This window comes from Podarcis pityusensis (genome assembly GCF_964106645.2).
Source record: "Podarcis pityusensis genome assembly, chromosome: 4".
In the NCBI taxonomy this organism is placed as follows: Eukaryota; Metazoa; Chordata; class Lepidosauria; order Squamata; family Lacertidae; genus Podarcis; species Podarcis pityusensis.
Genome location: NC_138027.1, coordinates 54,628,836 through 54,643,466, shown reverse-complemented (window position 1 = coordinate 54,643,466; position 14,631 = coordinate 54,628,836). Strand labels below are relative to the sequence as shown.

At 40.0% G+C, this 14,631-nt stretch overlaps 1 protein-coding gene across 1 annotated transcript in view; it reads right to left on the bottom strand.

Moving 5' to 3' along the window:
- DYRK1A (dual specificity tyrosine phosphorylation regulated kinase 1A) overlaps window positions 1-14,631 on the bottom strand; it is a 117,246-nt gene that overhangs the window by 12,666 nt on the left and 89,949 nt on the right. Inside the window, exons 3-5 of the mRNA XM_081004431.1 lie at window positions 7,971-8,170; window positions 857-949; window positions 277-465 (exon numbers count right to left, since the gene is read on the bottom strand). Coding sequence (XP_080860557.1) covers window positions 277-465; window positions 857-949; window positions 7,971-8,170 — 482 coding nt within the window. The remainder of the gene's footprint in view (window positions 1-276; window positions 466-856; window positions 950-7,970; window positions 8,171-14,631) is intronic.

Genomic DNA, 14,631 nt, shown 5'->3' with positions numbered 1-14,631 from the left:
TTCACCTAATGACCCCCATCAGTGTAAGCCGTGTGCAAGGACTTCTGCTTGCACAACAGAGCTTTCCCCCGTCATGCAGGGAAAGGAGAGATGGGATCATTCCATCTGGGAAGCATAAATGCTTGTGCAGACAGAGCATTCATCAAAGTGCAGTGCTGAATCCCACCCATATTTTTCCCATTGGTAGCCTGGATTATATATAAATGGTGAAGCAGCTTGTACACACAATGGCTACAACTTGCCATATCCGAATGATGAGGTACTTAGGTTGCTTACCTGTCCAAATGAACCTTTGCCTATTAAAGAGTCAATTTCATAGCGATCCATCCACTTTTCCCCATTTTTCACAATGTAGTCATAGTTATCATCATCATATCCATCGTTGTAAACCTTTCGCTCCTTTTTGTGACTCGAATCATCACCTTGGCCCTGTTGGTGTCGCCGTTTCTTTTTTGCATAGTAAACCTGAAGTTACAAAACATAATTACAGGAACCAATCACCAGACAATGTTTTGTTGTTTTAAAACACTGCTGTGTTTTCCAAAAAAAAAAAACTCAATTCAGGGAAATTGTATTAATGAAGTACAACTTATGCCTTCTATGCCAATCACTCTGAAAGCAAAACAAGGCCACCAAAATGACTACTGGAAAGAAAAGATTACCTTTTGCTGGTAATCTTTAATGCCAACAGGAACCCACCACCTTATTAGAGTAAGACTATACAGCTCAATTAGCATCTTAGTATCAGGAAATGCATCATGTACAGAAAACACAAAACCTGTTAAGATACTACTTATAATAAACAAAACCATTTGTGTGCAAATAAAAGGCAGCTGGGTGAATTATGAAAATTTACCTCATTAATATGTTTGTAAGTTTTGATCAAATCCACAGATAGTTTTCTCAGAGGAGCAGTTGCTGGATCACGAAAGGTTTGGGGCATCCGCCTCTGTAAAATGGCAATATCAAATATTACCTTAAACAAATTGGAATAGACTAACACAGTATCTAAAATGAATGAATGGATTACCTTATTCTATCCTCCTCAAAAGAAGAGTACAGTGGTACCTCGGGTTACAAACGCTTCTGGTTACAAACTCCGCTAACCTGGAAGTAGTACCTTGGGTTAAGAACTTTGCCCCAGGATGAGAACGGAAATCGCGCAGTGGCAGGAGGCCCCAATAGCGAAAGCTCACCTCAGGTTAAGAACAGTTTCGGGTTAAGAACAGACCTCCAGAAAGAATTAAGTTCGTAACCCGAGGTACGACTGTAGCTTTAAAAAAAATCCAAAATCTGTACACTATTACAGTGTAAATACTAGTATCACATTTCCTTCAAAGATGAAATCACCACAATTAGATAGCTGGATCAGTCCCAATAGGATTTGAAGGGGTTTTAAAGGCTATATTAATAGTGGCTGCAATCACACATCACACTACTAAACCACGTTTCAGTACAAGGTATAACCACAGCGGTCCTTTGGTTTGACATTCTCCCATCAGCCGCATGACTGGGAGGAGGAGTTCAGGAGCTTTGGCTTTTACTTTCTGAGAACTGTGGTTTGTTGTGTTGTCTGGTTTTGTAAGATGTGGGCAACACGATCAATCCAACTTCAAATTGTGGTTTTTGAAATTGTCATGTTGAAACTGTTTCAAAAAGGAGAGAGGGGCATGCAAAGGTTTGGAAAAGGCTAAACCCTGGTCAGTATGTTTTGTTTTTCACATGTTACTTAAATTAGAAGACAGGGTTTGTTCTTTATTAAAGGCTGTGTAGCACACACAACTAAGATGTCCTGAAAATATTAGCCAGTTTATCCATTCAGGAGATCCAAAGGTAAACCATTTCCTGGGTTGTACCACTTCAGATGGGAGAAAGCATTCTGAATACTCCGACCACCCAACAATTTAAACAAACATCTTAAAAATCTGACATTAAGACATTAAGATAGTGGTTTTCAACCAGTGTGCCATGGCCCCCTGGGGTGCCTTGAATGATGGTCAGGGGTGCCACAGGCAACACTGGTCCCTGTCCCTCTTTCTGTCCTCCCTTTTCTAATGCCTTCTCACGTCTCTGCCTCCCAAAGGCTTGCACAGCTGTTTGTTGCAGCAGCCCTGTCTACAGCTCCTTAGGCAAATGCTGCCTCTGGGGCTGGCTAGGGGGTGTAAGTTGCCAGGAGCTGCCTCAGAGTAAGCAAGGCCTGCCTAGGAGCCGAGAAGCCTTTTCGCCATGCTGGCCCGGCAATGCCCAGTGCTGCCACTGCTACCTCCCAAGGTAAGGTACTGGCCTCACGTTTACCTTTGGCCAGTCTCCGTTGGGCCACTAAGGCTGGGGACGTCCTCTTCCGAGGCCCCTGGAGGGCAGTATGACAAAGCACCTCTTTTGGGGCAGGGGGCACAGCTCAGAGACTAGGGGTGACAGCAGTGACTGCCCAGTCCCAAGGAGAGAGGAGAGGAGCCTGAGGGAACCCTCCACAAGGGAGGGTGTTCGAAAAGTGTGAGAAGCTGCCAGCTCTGCAAGCTAGCGGTGGCATAACTGGGCTCCTGACCCCCACGGGGTGCCACAGAAAAAATGTAGTTGGTCAAGGGAGCCGTGGGCTCCAAAAAGTTGTAGACCTCTGCACTAAGAGAATAAGGTTCGATTTTCCTGACATTTTTGTCCCTGCGGTTTTTCTTTGTGCAATGTGGTGATGATAGGGTGGGGGCAGGGTGCATTCAAACATTTAATGTTCAGAAATGTTGCGTTGAAACAATACCACAAGTATTATTTATTATTATTATTATTATTATTATTATTATTATTTAAAAAATAATTCTCCAATATACTTCTTAACCAATTAAGCACATCACATTTTGGATCTTGCAGCAAACATATAACTCTTTCTTTACTAGACAGACTGACAGACTTCAAAATGAGGTTGATCCATGTTTTTCCTCTCTAATGATGATTGGCTACTCAGGTTATCAAGAACTACATTGTATCACTTCCCAAGCTTCTATTTTAGTTATGCCTATCTAACTTCACTGAGGACCTGGCTTGGATGTTAATAACTACCCACTACACTATTACCTTACCCAAAAAAGGTAAAAATATTGCTTGGGTCCTCTTACTGACTTTTCACTGGATTTTCTAGTCTGAGTTTAACAACTGAATTTAACTATTTTACTTGAAACTTAAAGAGACTTTGTGAAGTCATATTACAGAGCATATATATTTCTGTATTCTGGTATTTTGAAAAATTCAAAGTATGTTTAGGCGGCTTGGGTTTGTTTTTTCCTTTGAAGGTTTGTGAACATGGATTAACCAGGTATCTGAAGGAGTGTTGAGCCATTCTAAAAAGATGTACATGGATACCCATCACAAACAGAATACAAAATAGCAGTTGTCATCTGCTCTGGCTATTGCTCATGTTATCACTCGTCCCAAATATATCAGACATATGCACCTGTCCACATACCTTGCATAAATGCAAGATTTTTCAATATACTGAATTCAAAATGCTTTGGAATTTCAGAGGTTCATTTTTTTCCAGCTCACATTTTAAGAGTTCTGTATTTATAGATGCCGATATAAACTGACGTGAGATAGGCAGAAAGACAGATAAATGAAAAAAAACTGGTTGCTGTCCACCTTTTTCTGTATCCCAGCCACTTATTGAGCTGCTGTGATGCTATGGGATATTCACAAGTGTTAAAGCTACTTAGGATAAAAGAAGTGGAAATAAAGTTTTGGACATAGAACACAGGCAAACAGGAAAGTGAAAACTTAATTTGATTGAGTAAAATTAGAGGCAAATGGCTGTGGCAGAAACAAGGGATATTGGGTTGAGAGATTTTGTTATTTTAAGTGAATCTTCCCAAGTTTTTAAATCCCCTATAACAGCAAAATAAATATAATTGCTAGCAGTAGCTGTGAACCTGATCTATGTGTTACAATTCTCTCTGGCCAGCAGATGGAGCCTAAAGTCTGTAAAACAAGTTGTCAAATGGTTTTAACATATTCCTTGTGAGTGATAACACAGTTTTCCAACAAGAAATGAAAAAGGGAGAAATTTTCATAGTCTAGCTCACTAAGACACCTTAAAACCAAATGACTCCTGAAGAATCATCCTACAAGCTTTTCAGTTGTAATCATATTTGCAGCATCCACATAGGACTGGAATATAAGAGGAGTGCAACTCCTTTAAAAGCAAAAGGCAACAATGCTGACAGAACTGTGATTGATGGTCTAGTGGATGTTGGACAACTAGATAATACAAAGATTGAAAGGATTATTGAAAGAAGATGGGGAGACTGAAGAGTTCAATGCATTCATTGTGTATTATTTTTAACAGCAAAAAATGCTGGTCAGAAGATATCCATGCTTGAAGTGATGTGTTTTTGGTTTTTTTAGCACTGTAGAAGACAAATCAAAGTGATGAAAGGTGAAGTTCCAGAGAAAATGAACTGAACATTAACAGGCCAGCAGATCCAGATGGTATATTGATTTCCTTACACAAATCTGCAATTTGTCACTAGAATTGGCTTCTGTACTGGAGGTTTGACTACCCATTAATGTAACAACAGTGTTGTTGTTGTTGTTTTTAAGGGAGGGGTACTGGAGGGGAGCCAGGAAGTTGCAGGCCACTTAGTCTGTATTAGTTGGGAATATTAGGCACTATAGTCTCATACCTGGTGCTGCTCAGGAATTCTAATAAACCAAAAAAATCAGTGCAGTTTTGAAAGGTTCAGTCCAATATATTGATTCAAAATGGTGTTTTGATCTCAGGAACCATCATGCAAAAGATGGTTGTGGTATCTTAAGAGGTGTCAAAATGCACAGCAAACGGGCCCACTTTCCAAAATATATAATGAATACAGAAGAACTAGCCACACTGAAGAAGAATCATGACTTTTTCTGTGAAGGAAAGTTGTGCATCACCAAACGTTTCACATTATTTAAGAGAACTAATGTGTGGATGTAGCTGACATTCTACATATGGATTTCAAAAAAGTTTTTGACAAAGTTCACAACCAACATCTCCTGCACAATCTTAGCAATTAGTGACGGTTATAAAACAGGAGCAGAACATAGAAGTAAACAGAGTTTTTACAATAGGAAGGTAAGCAATAGGGCTAGTTTCTATTTAATTTATTCAAAAATGACATGAAATTGGGGTAAGAAGTTGGCTAAACTTTTGATGACTTCAAATTACAGGTGGTGACCATTTTAAGTGCATCCAATTGATGTGTGATTGCCAGCATACAGGTCCTTATTGACTCAGAAGGGGGTGGGGCTCCACCAACATGGGGGGGAGGGAGGGAACAGAAGCCCCGTGTGAAATGGTCATCACCTGTATTCAGAATAGCAGAAGCTCAAGAAGACAGGGAAGAGCAAACCAAAATAACTTTTCTAAATAGCAAATTAGGTTTGGTGCAAGGATGCACTTGGGAACAAAACATCCTAAAATCACATATGCAATGATGGGGGCCTGAAATGGTAGTGAATACCTAGGAAAGAGATCTTACAGACACTGCAGGCAGCTCAAGGAAAATGTCACCTCAGTGAGAAGCAACAATATAAAAGGCAAACTTACTGCTGGGAGTTATCAGGGAAGAGACTAAAGTAAAAAGAAAACTAAAATAATGCCCTTGTGGAAATATACAGTCTGGCCTCACCTGAAATACTATGTAATTTGGACAATCCCATCACAAAGAGATAATCATTGAGTTGGATTTGGTGCAGAAAAGGTCAACAAAATTATTAAAGGGTAGAAGGATAAAGAAAAGTGTTTGGAGTAATTTAACTTAGAAAAAAGACAATTGAGGAAGGGCATGATGTAGAACAAGATGGAAATTCTTCTCCCTTTCTAATACAACTAAAATTCTGGGACACCAACAAAACTGATCAGCAATTTTTACGGCTGCAGCAGTATGAAGCAATTGCCATGTGCCAAGAAAGCTTTAAAATGAGACTGAACAGATCCACAGAGAACATGTTTGTCAATGGGTTAGACATGACAGCCAAAAGAAACCTCCAGTTTCAGAGATTGTGTTCCTGATACAACCTGTCGGGGGGTGGAAGGAAACAGTTGAAGGTTAATGCCTTCCTGTGTGCTTGCAGCCACAGGAAGTGTCTAGATGGACACTTGGTCTGAATTAGGAGGACTTTCAATGGGGTTTTAAGTAAACTGTATGCTATGGATAAGATTAATTTAAATCCCAAGGCAAGGAATTTAGAATTTTATAATGAAGATTTAAAACAGGAGACAAGTGACTAAAAGAATATAAAGAAAAGCCCCACTAAATCAGATTGAGATTTTAGTTAGTCTACAATCTCATTCCAACAGAGGCCAGCCAAATGTTCTAGGAAAACTATGAACAGGATGTGAAGGCCTCAAGAATGAAGACTATAGAAATGATAATAGATAGAAATACTGGGTGAGATCTAACATTGTATGAATAGACTATATTTTGGAAATCTTATGCAGCAATGATGTCTAACAAATTATTACCATTTGAAGAGAATTTGTTTCTGAAGTAGTATCTTCAGAACTATGTATTTTAGGCTTGATTTTAAACAGTTAAACAATAAAATGTCAACTAGCATGGAATTAGGATGCATCCTAAATGCACTCTTACCAGCAGAGGCCAGTGGTAGGCTGTAAGACTGCACAATTTACTAGTTGGTGGACTTTGTTCCTGGTTCCTTTGCTTGAATACACCAATTATCAAATATTTTAAACTGCTTAATTCCATACCGTAAATAGGTTGAAAGTATCTTCTACTTTCAAGTATCATCTAGGTGATGAAGAAAGTGTAATTTGCAGTTGTAGATCGGCTAGTTTAACAAACACTTGGCTTTGGGTACCCAAATGAAGCCTGAAGATGTAAGAACACCTTGTGGAATGGAGAGATGGAACCACAAAGGAATAGGCAAGGTAAATTTTGGGGTAGACTTTTCTTGAGTTGATGAAGTAGCTCCTCAGGAATAATATCATGACATATTTTAGAGACTACACTACACTTTTAAAGAACACCATACTACTACTATAATCACAGCGGATTACTGATTGTGGGGAAAAGAATCTGGTATTAGTTACATAGAAAATCAGTGAATGCAAAGTCAGGACTGGAGTTTCCATCGCATGTAAAAAAAATTAAATCTAATTATTGTAATCCCTGAATACAGAATGCAATATATATATATATTCAGTGCTTTTATTCTTAAAAAAATATGTTTGGGGGTACTCTAATTTTCCTACTCACATTGAAATACTGCCCCTCAATGAGGCCAAACTTAGATTCACAAAATGTTTAGGGATATGCATACCCCTGTATCCTCCCAGAAAAAAGGACCGCATATATTGCTTACTATTAGCATCTTTCTCCCCCTTGATCCATCCCTATCTATATTATGGGTCTATCTATATAAGTTATAGATTATTATAATTATCTCTCTATTGCACATACATGTGGCTTGTCTAAGGCCACTCAGGTTTAGTACAAATGTAGTATTTGCTACATGACCATGGTTAAGAAATCAAGAGAGAGATGGAATCTTCCTTCCCCGCTCGCATACCTCCACCCTCCAAACCCCACAATCCTTCCTGGAGTATGACTTGCTACAACCTGTCTAAACCATGAGTTATTGTCAGCATCACGTTACATGATTAAAGCTAACCCAGCTCCTTGCCTTAACCAAGAACTAAACAAAGTTCCAAGGACAATTAACAGAAATAGTTAAGCTATCAGCAATGTTACGCATACTTTTAGTGAGTTAATGGCTGAGGTGAGATATGAAAAAAGGCATTTCCCCGCTCATATTTTTATACTAGAATCATGTGTTACCATCAAATGCCCAGCTCCCACTGCAGTGAAGAAGCAGAGTCAGGTGGGAGTGACGTGAACTATTAGCGGGAGGGTCTGGAACTCCAGACTGATGTGCATGAGCACTATCTCAGCTTAAATATTTATTTCCTAAATGTCGCATACCTGGTTGGTGAGAGGCTGTTGAATCTGGTCAGCATATGATAAGGCAGAAACTTGTTGGTCATTTAAGTTTTGCTGCCGACGATCGCTGTACTGCTGATGCGAATGGGACATCTGTCCAGCCATCTGAAGGCCAGCAGCATGGAATGAAAATGACGGTGCAAGCCGAACAGATGAAGGTTTGCATGCTGAAGTCTCTCCTCCTAGAAAGGACAGCACAAGAATTTAGTATAGCTTTCTTAATTCCATTGAGCTTTACCTTCATGTCAAACATACAAAAATGGGGAGGAATTTTTCAGTATGCATCAGTTTTCATTAAGGGTTTTTTTAAACACACACACACACACACACACACACTCCTGGATGTGGGTGAGTCAAAAAGTTTCTCATTTCTAAAAACTGTTGATGAACCTTGTTGAGGAAATTGCCTATGTCTGTATAATATTTATTTTCTTGTTTGTGTGCATGTGTGTGCATTGACTGGATACAGATATATAATTTACAGATACACCTTTCTGCTTACTAGATTTTACATCAACATTTCCTTTCTTCAGCCTCTTCAATAACGGATATGGCCAGTCCAACCAGTGGTGCAGAGTCTACTGGTGCAACTGGACTTCTCCGCGACCCTTCCCCTCTGCAGGGAGGTGGGACCAATTCGGATGGTCCGCCCCCGCCACTTAATGGATCCAAATGGTTTCCAGAGAGTGGTAGGGGATGCTTTAGCCCATGTTGATGGCCTTTCAGCTGATTCCCTGGTGGCCCGCTGGAATGCGGAGTTAGCCAGGGCTATCGACTGTCTGGCTCCGAAGCGCCCTCTCCGATTGCATGGAGCCCGGACAGTCCCGTGGTTTTCTTCGGAGCTGAGGGCGATGAAACAATCGCTGAGACGGCTAGAGTGTCGGTGGCAGAAAACTCACTCCGAATCTGACCGGACACAGGTTAGAGCTCAACGTCGAGCCTACCAAGTGGCGATAGCGACGGCGAAGAAGACTTTCTTCACCGCCTCTATTGCATCTGCAGAAAATAGTAGCAGGAGACTCTTTCAGGTGGTTCGCAATTTAACGGAACCACCTTTACCACCGGGGCCTTGTAAAGACCCCAAGATCTCCTGCAACGATTTTGCAAAGTTTTTTGCAGATAAAATCACTCATATTCGGAAGGAGCTAGACACCACCGTGGGAGCAGGGCCGGGGCGGGAGAGTGCTGGAGCTCTGTCTGGTCAAGTTGCATGGAATCAATTTCAATCCGTTACCCCCAAGGATGTGGACAGGCTGCTTGGACGCGTGAAACCAACCACCTGTCTCCTTGATCCACGGACTGTCTCGCCAGAGTGGTGCATGCTCTAGTTATCTCCCGCTTGGACTACTGCAATGCGCTCTATGTGGGGCTACCTTTGAAGGTGACTCGGAAACTACAACTAATCCAGAATGCGGCAGCTAGACTGGTGACTGGGGGCGGCCGCCGAGACCACATAACACCGGTCTTGAAAGACCTACATTGGCTCCCAGTACGTTTCCGAGCACAATTCAAAGTGCTGGTGTTGACCTTTAAAGCCCTAAACGGCCTTGGCCCAGTATACCTGAAGGAGCGTCTCCACCCCCATCGTTCTGCCCGGACGCTGAGGTCCAGCGCCGAGGGCCTTCTGGCGATTCCCTCATTGCGAGAAGCAAAGCTACAGGGAACCAGGCAGAGGGCCTTCTCGGTAGTGGCGCCCACCCTGTGGAACGCCCTCCCATCAGATGTCAAAGCGATAAATAACTACCTGACATTTAGAAGACATCTTAAGGCAGCCCTGTTCAGGGAAGTTTTTAATCTGTGATATTTTACTGTATTTTTGGTTTCTATGGAAGCCGCCCAGAGTGGCTGGGGAAACCCAGCCAGATGGGCGGGGTACAAATAATAACTTATTATTATTATTATTATTATTATTACATGTGGGGAGTTTCCATGGGGCTCAATAGGGGCCCATTTTCCCTTCCTACCTTGGTCATGTTCAAAAGCTTGTGGACCATAACAAGGAAAGGAAGACCTGGGGTATCTTGCACCTCCACCCTGGCTCCTGTAGTTACCAGTAGTTACCAGCCCTTGTTGCCTGAAAGTTAGTGTACTTTGCCAGTGTCCTTTTATATATAAAAACTCTGAAATAAAAACTGTTTGTTTGTTATATGTGGTTGACTTCTAATAAGCATTCCAATGTGGTGAGCAGAGAATGCACTGTCATATATGCAATTTCCTAAAATAAAATAAATGTTACAACCACTCCAAGGATGAGACTTTCTCCCTGACTGTGTTCAGAGCATATTTAGCTGTAAATATTCATTAAACAATGAATATGTATGTTTGTTTAAGAATTGTGGGAAGTATAAAAGGGAAACTTGATTTAAATTATTTATTAAATATTCTTTCCCACAAAACAAGCAGGGGATGAGGCAGACACCTTTAATGAACACTTAAAAAATATATTTATTTTATGACAATATTTTATGGCTTTGCTTCTGGTTGTTTATATATAGCATAGTTATAGGCTGTTTTTAACTGCTTTTAACAGTTTTTAACTGTTTTTTAGTAACTGCTTTATGGAGTTTTGTTATCAGTTTTGACAATACAAAAATTATATAAAGTGTCGTGAATTTTCAATGCCCTATTATGATGTGTACCAAAAAGACACTAAGATTAAATCTTTCTCACCTTGGAGTAAGTCCCCTGAACTCAATGATATATATTTGTGAGCAGACATACATAGGATTGCACCTTAATTGTTAATATAACTTTGAAACTCTTAGACAATAAAGGTTATTTGTAATGGTTCTACTTCTGTTTTATTTAGAAAGATGATATCATAGTGTAGATGAGGTCTAAACACTTCTAGAACGAGTCTATTCAGATACGAATGTCCATTCCAAGACCAGTGAGATATTGCTATCTGACTGTAGCTCACTTGACACTAAGTATATACATATGAAAAACATCCTTGCTACAATTTTTCAACAACAACATTATACTGCCACTATGGGAATGAAGATGCAAGATACCAGTACTGTAATCTCATGACCACCATTAAAACTGGAGATGTTTCTACATATGTAAAACTATATAATACAGAATGTTTCTATCTATCTATTGTTGCATGAAAATGGTTTTGGTATCTGATGTAATTCCCAAACCAATTTCTGTTTTTAGATAATAAATGTCCATATTGCAGCAGGCACCATCTTTTTGTAAGGAAGTTTTGTTTGTTTGTTTGCTTGCTTGCTTGCTTGCTTGTTTTACAGATTTATAAATCACTTCATAGCCTGAAGCCATCATACTGCTGTGCAAAAAAAGAGAGATAAACATAAGATACTGCAAGGGTTGTAAATAATAGGAGTATTTTTGACAACATTATTTTGTTTGTTTCTGGTAAATAACTTACTGTTTTCCATCAAGCAAAAGTTTGTATCTTACTAGAAGCAAGCTTAGTTGTTTTGCTTGATGGAAAATAGCAATGTAGTATACCCACCTTTACAAAACTCTACAAAATTTCATCTAGGAAACTGCTCTGTAAAATTAATGCACACACTGGAGTTCATTAAAATATTTAGAGAAAACTTACACTTACATGACTCATATTAACACAAGTAGAAAAGCTAACATGCACATGGGAAAACAGATTTCTCTAGAAGCAGCATGTGGATTGGTACATGTTAACATATATGCTAAAGCAGTATTTCTATTTGAAAAGATACCAAGAACTCAAAACTACCAATTGCAGTTTGAGTAACTACAATTGAGGGTGCAGCCAGTAGTAACACACAACTCTTCTTAAAAATTCTTGATCATTCCTCGGCTGGAAAGATTTGGTGCTAAACTCTCCATTCAAGCCTGGATTCTCCAAGACCCTTTTATAGTAAAACTGGCAGGCACTGTCCAGTTCAGATCTTTGGAACAGCAAAAGATTGTTGGCAAAACGACTCTTATTATAACCCTTGCAGTATAAACCTATACATGCAGGAAAAAAGCTCTTCTGAGTCCAGTAAAACTTATTCCCAAGTATGCATGCATAGAAATACAGTGCCTTGCTATTTTAATGTTCTCTCAATTCATAACTATAATTCCAGGAAAGGGGGTATTCCAGTCCCAATGCATTTTTCCAACTGGGTTGAGATCGAATAAAAACCTAACACTGATGCAGGCTGGGATGGACACAGTGACTCCAAGAATAGGACCAGAACTCTGAATTAACCATGCTAAATCTCTTATAGGTAATCAATGAGTGACAGATTAAATGCAGAACTATTACATCAAAACCCTCAGGAGATACAGTCACTAAATCAGAATCAGAACAAAAATGTGCCCCTTAAGAAATGGTTAGCCAGGGATGGGGGCTTCTTCAAAGATGAATCACATGTGAGTGACAACCAATGAAAGCTCCATGCAGGTATCTTAGGAGCACCCAAGCAGCAGCACCATACCATCTGCTACTTCCTTCAGCATGCTGCTCCTAGTAAAACAGCTGGTAGAACCACTGAATGCCACTTTAAACCACTCAATTTGGGAGTTCTTGGACCAAGGGGGTTAAGAGGCAGCAACTATTCTCTGTGCCTGCTCCCCCAAAACCAGAGGGTAGACATAGAATCAGAGCCTTGATTGGTGTTGAACAGGAACAAGTGGCAGGGCACATGTTCCTTTCCAACCCGAGGCGGCAATGTTCAGTCAACAGTGCTGATCTGCGTGGAGGCTTAGGAGGAAGAGTAAGCGAGCAGCAGCTGCCTACTCTTATGTTCCCAGCTTAACCTACACAAACTCCTCCCTTCTTAGTGCACTTAACTGCATGAGGGTCCCAAAGCTAATATTTGTTTCAGGACCACAGTAGTAACTACCCAACAAAGAAGAAAATTATTTTTCCCATTAAAAGTGATCTGTAATTACTCAAGTTCCTTCTCTCCATATCCTGCAATCAAAAATAGGTGCATTTCCCAAAGTAATCATACCAAATGAAGAATTCTAAAACTTGTGCATTCTACAGGCCTGTTTTTATCAGCACTCTAACCCACACTTCTGGGAGAAAAACTGAAAGTAATACTAAATTCAGTGCCAACACTTAAGTTGCAAAATTAAATGGGGTTTGACTTTTATGAGTATTATGTTTCCTAGATAAAAGAAGTAAACAGTCACTCATCAACACTCTAGAAAATTTAGCTTCTACTTAGAGGCAATGTGCTACTTAAAAGGAGTGTACTAGCATTCTGCAGTAGGATGGGAAATTATGAGTAATGGAAAATTTCCCGCTACAGGTCAGTCATATCTTACACAGGAGTTACGTTCCAGGGATAGCGTGTAAAGCCGAAATTGCATATAGTCAAAACAATCCATTGGAACTGACCCTATGTGAGCAATCTTACCTTCTGAAGCTGACACACTGAACAGATTTTACCCCACCCAAGCAAGGCACAGATCTTTGAAGCTCTTGCTTACCAGGCTCTGGGAGGCTCTCGCAAGATTTCACAAGGCCATCTAAGATCTTGCAAAAGCCTCCCAGAGCCCAGTAAGCCAACCTAGGAGCTTCAAAGCACCTTCTGCACTGGGAAAACTCTCTGCCTTCCATGTATCTTATTTCAACCAGCCATCTTTCAACAGTGTAAAGTTGAGTTTGAACATGTAAAACACATGTTAAATTGAGAAACATGTACTATATTTTCCCACAGAACAATTTCCATTTCTAAAACAGAATTATTTCATAAAATTAAAACATAATTATCATTACTAATAACAAATGAAATTGCCAAGTTTCAAAGTTGCAGTTAACTTTCTTTCAGCATCTCTAAGAAGTCTATATAAGAGAGACAGTCTGAGTGCAAGACAGAGACCCCAAGACTAATCAGGTCTAATTGTAAAGGTGGCAAGAAATTCGCAATCCACATGTGTTAAACCAGATCCTATTCTAACTTAGTGTAAAAAAAATCCTCCAAAATTTATGAGAAGACATACATGACTGGATTCTGTAAGGATTCCAACTACATGCATACTGAATATTCTTTATCTATTTGAATGAATGTATAGGTAATAAAATAACCATAACTGCAGAATCAGAAAAAATCACCACCACCTCGTCATGCCCCCATGGGCACACAAACAACACAGCACATTGTCCATTACTTGAAATGCTAAGACTTCCTGCTCCTAGTAATCACCAGTATGCTGTGATGCATGTGCAACAGGGAATATGGAGAAAGGACAGCGGGCTCCATAAGGCCCCATGAGAAGAGCTCTCTATAAGCATATGTGGGGAGAGACTGTACTCAAAATTCGCCCCATATTTTTAGGCATGCTTTACTGTTAATATTTGGGATGAATCTGAAAGAGCTATTAAGTCCTAGAATCCTCCTCTACAATAGGGAAGAGACTTCAGAGAACAGCTCTCTGAGAAACATTTTAAACAAAAATGGTACAAGTGTAAACTATTACATACCATGTCAAAAATTAACTTTATTTTATTATTTTTGAGTTGTCACAGCACATTGGTGGTAGCAAATCTATCACAATCTCTCATTCAAATTCTATATCCAAAGGGGGGGGGAGTATAGGTCCCCCCCCCCCGAAAGAAGTCTTGCTCTAGAGCAGGGGCAGAGAACCTGTGACCCTCCAGGAGATGCTAGACGGTAACCCTCATCATCCCTGAATA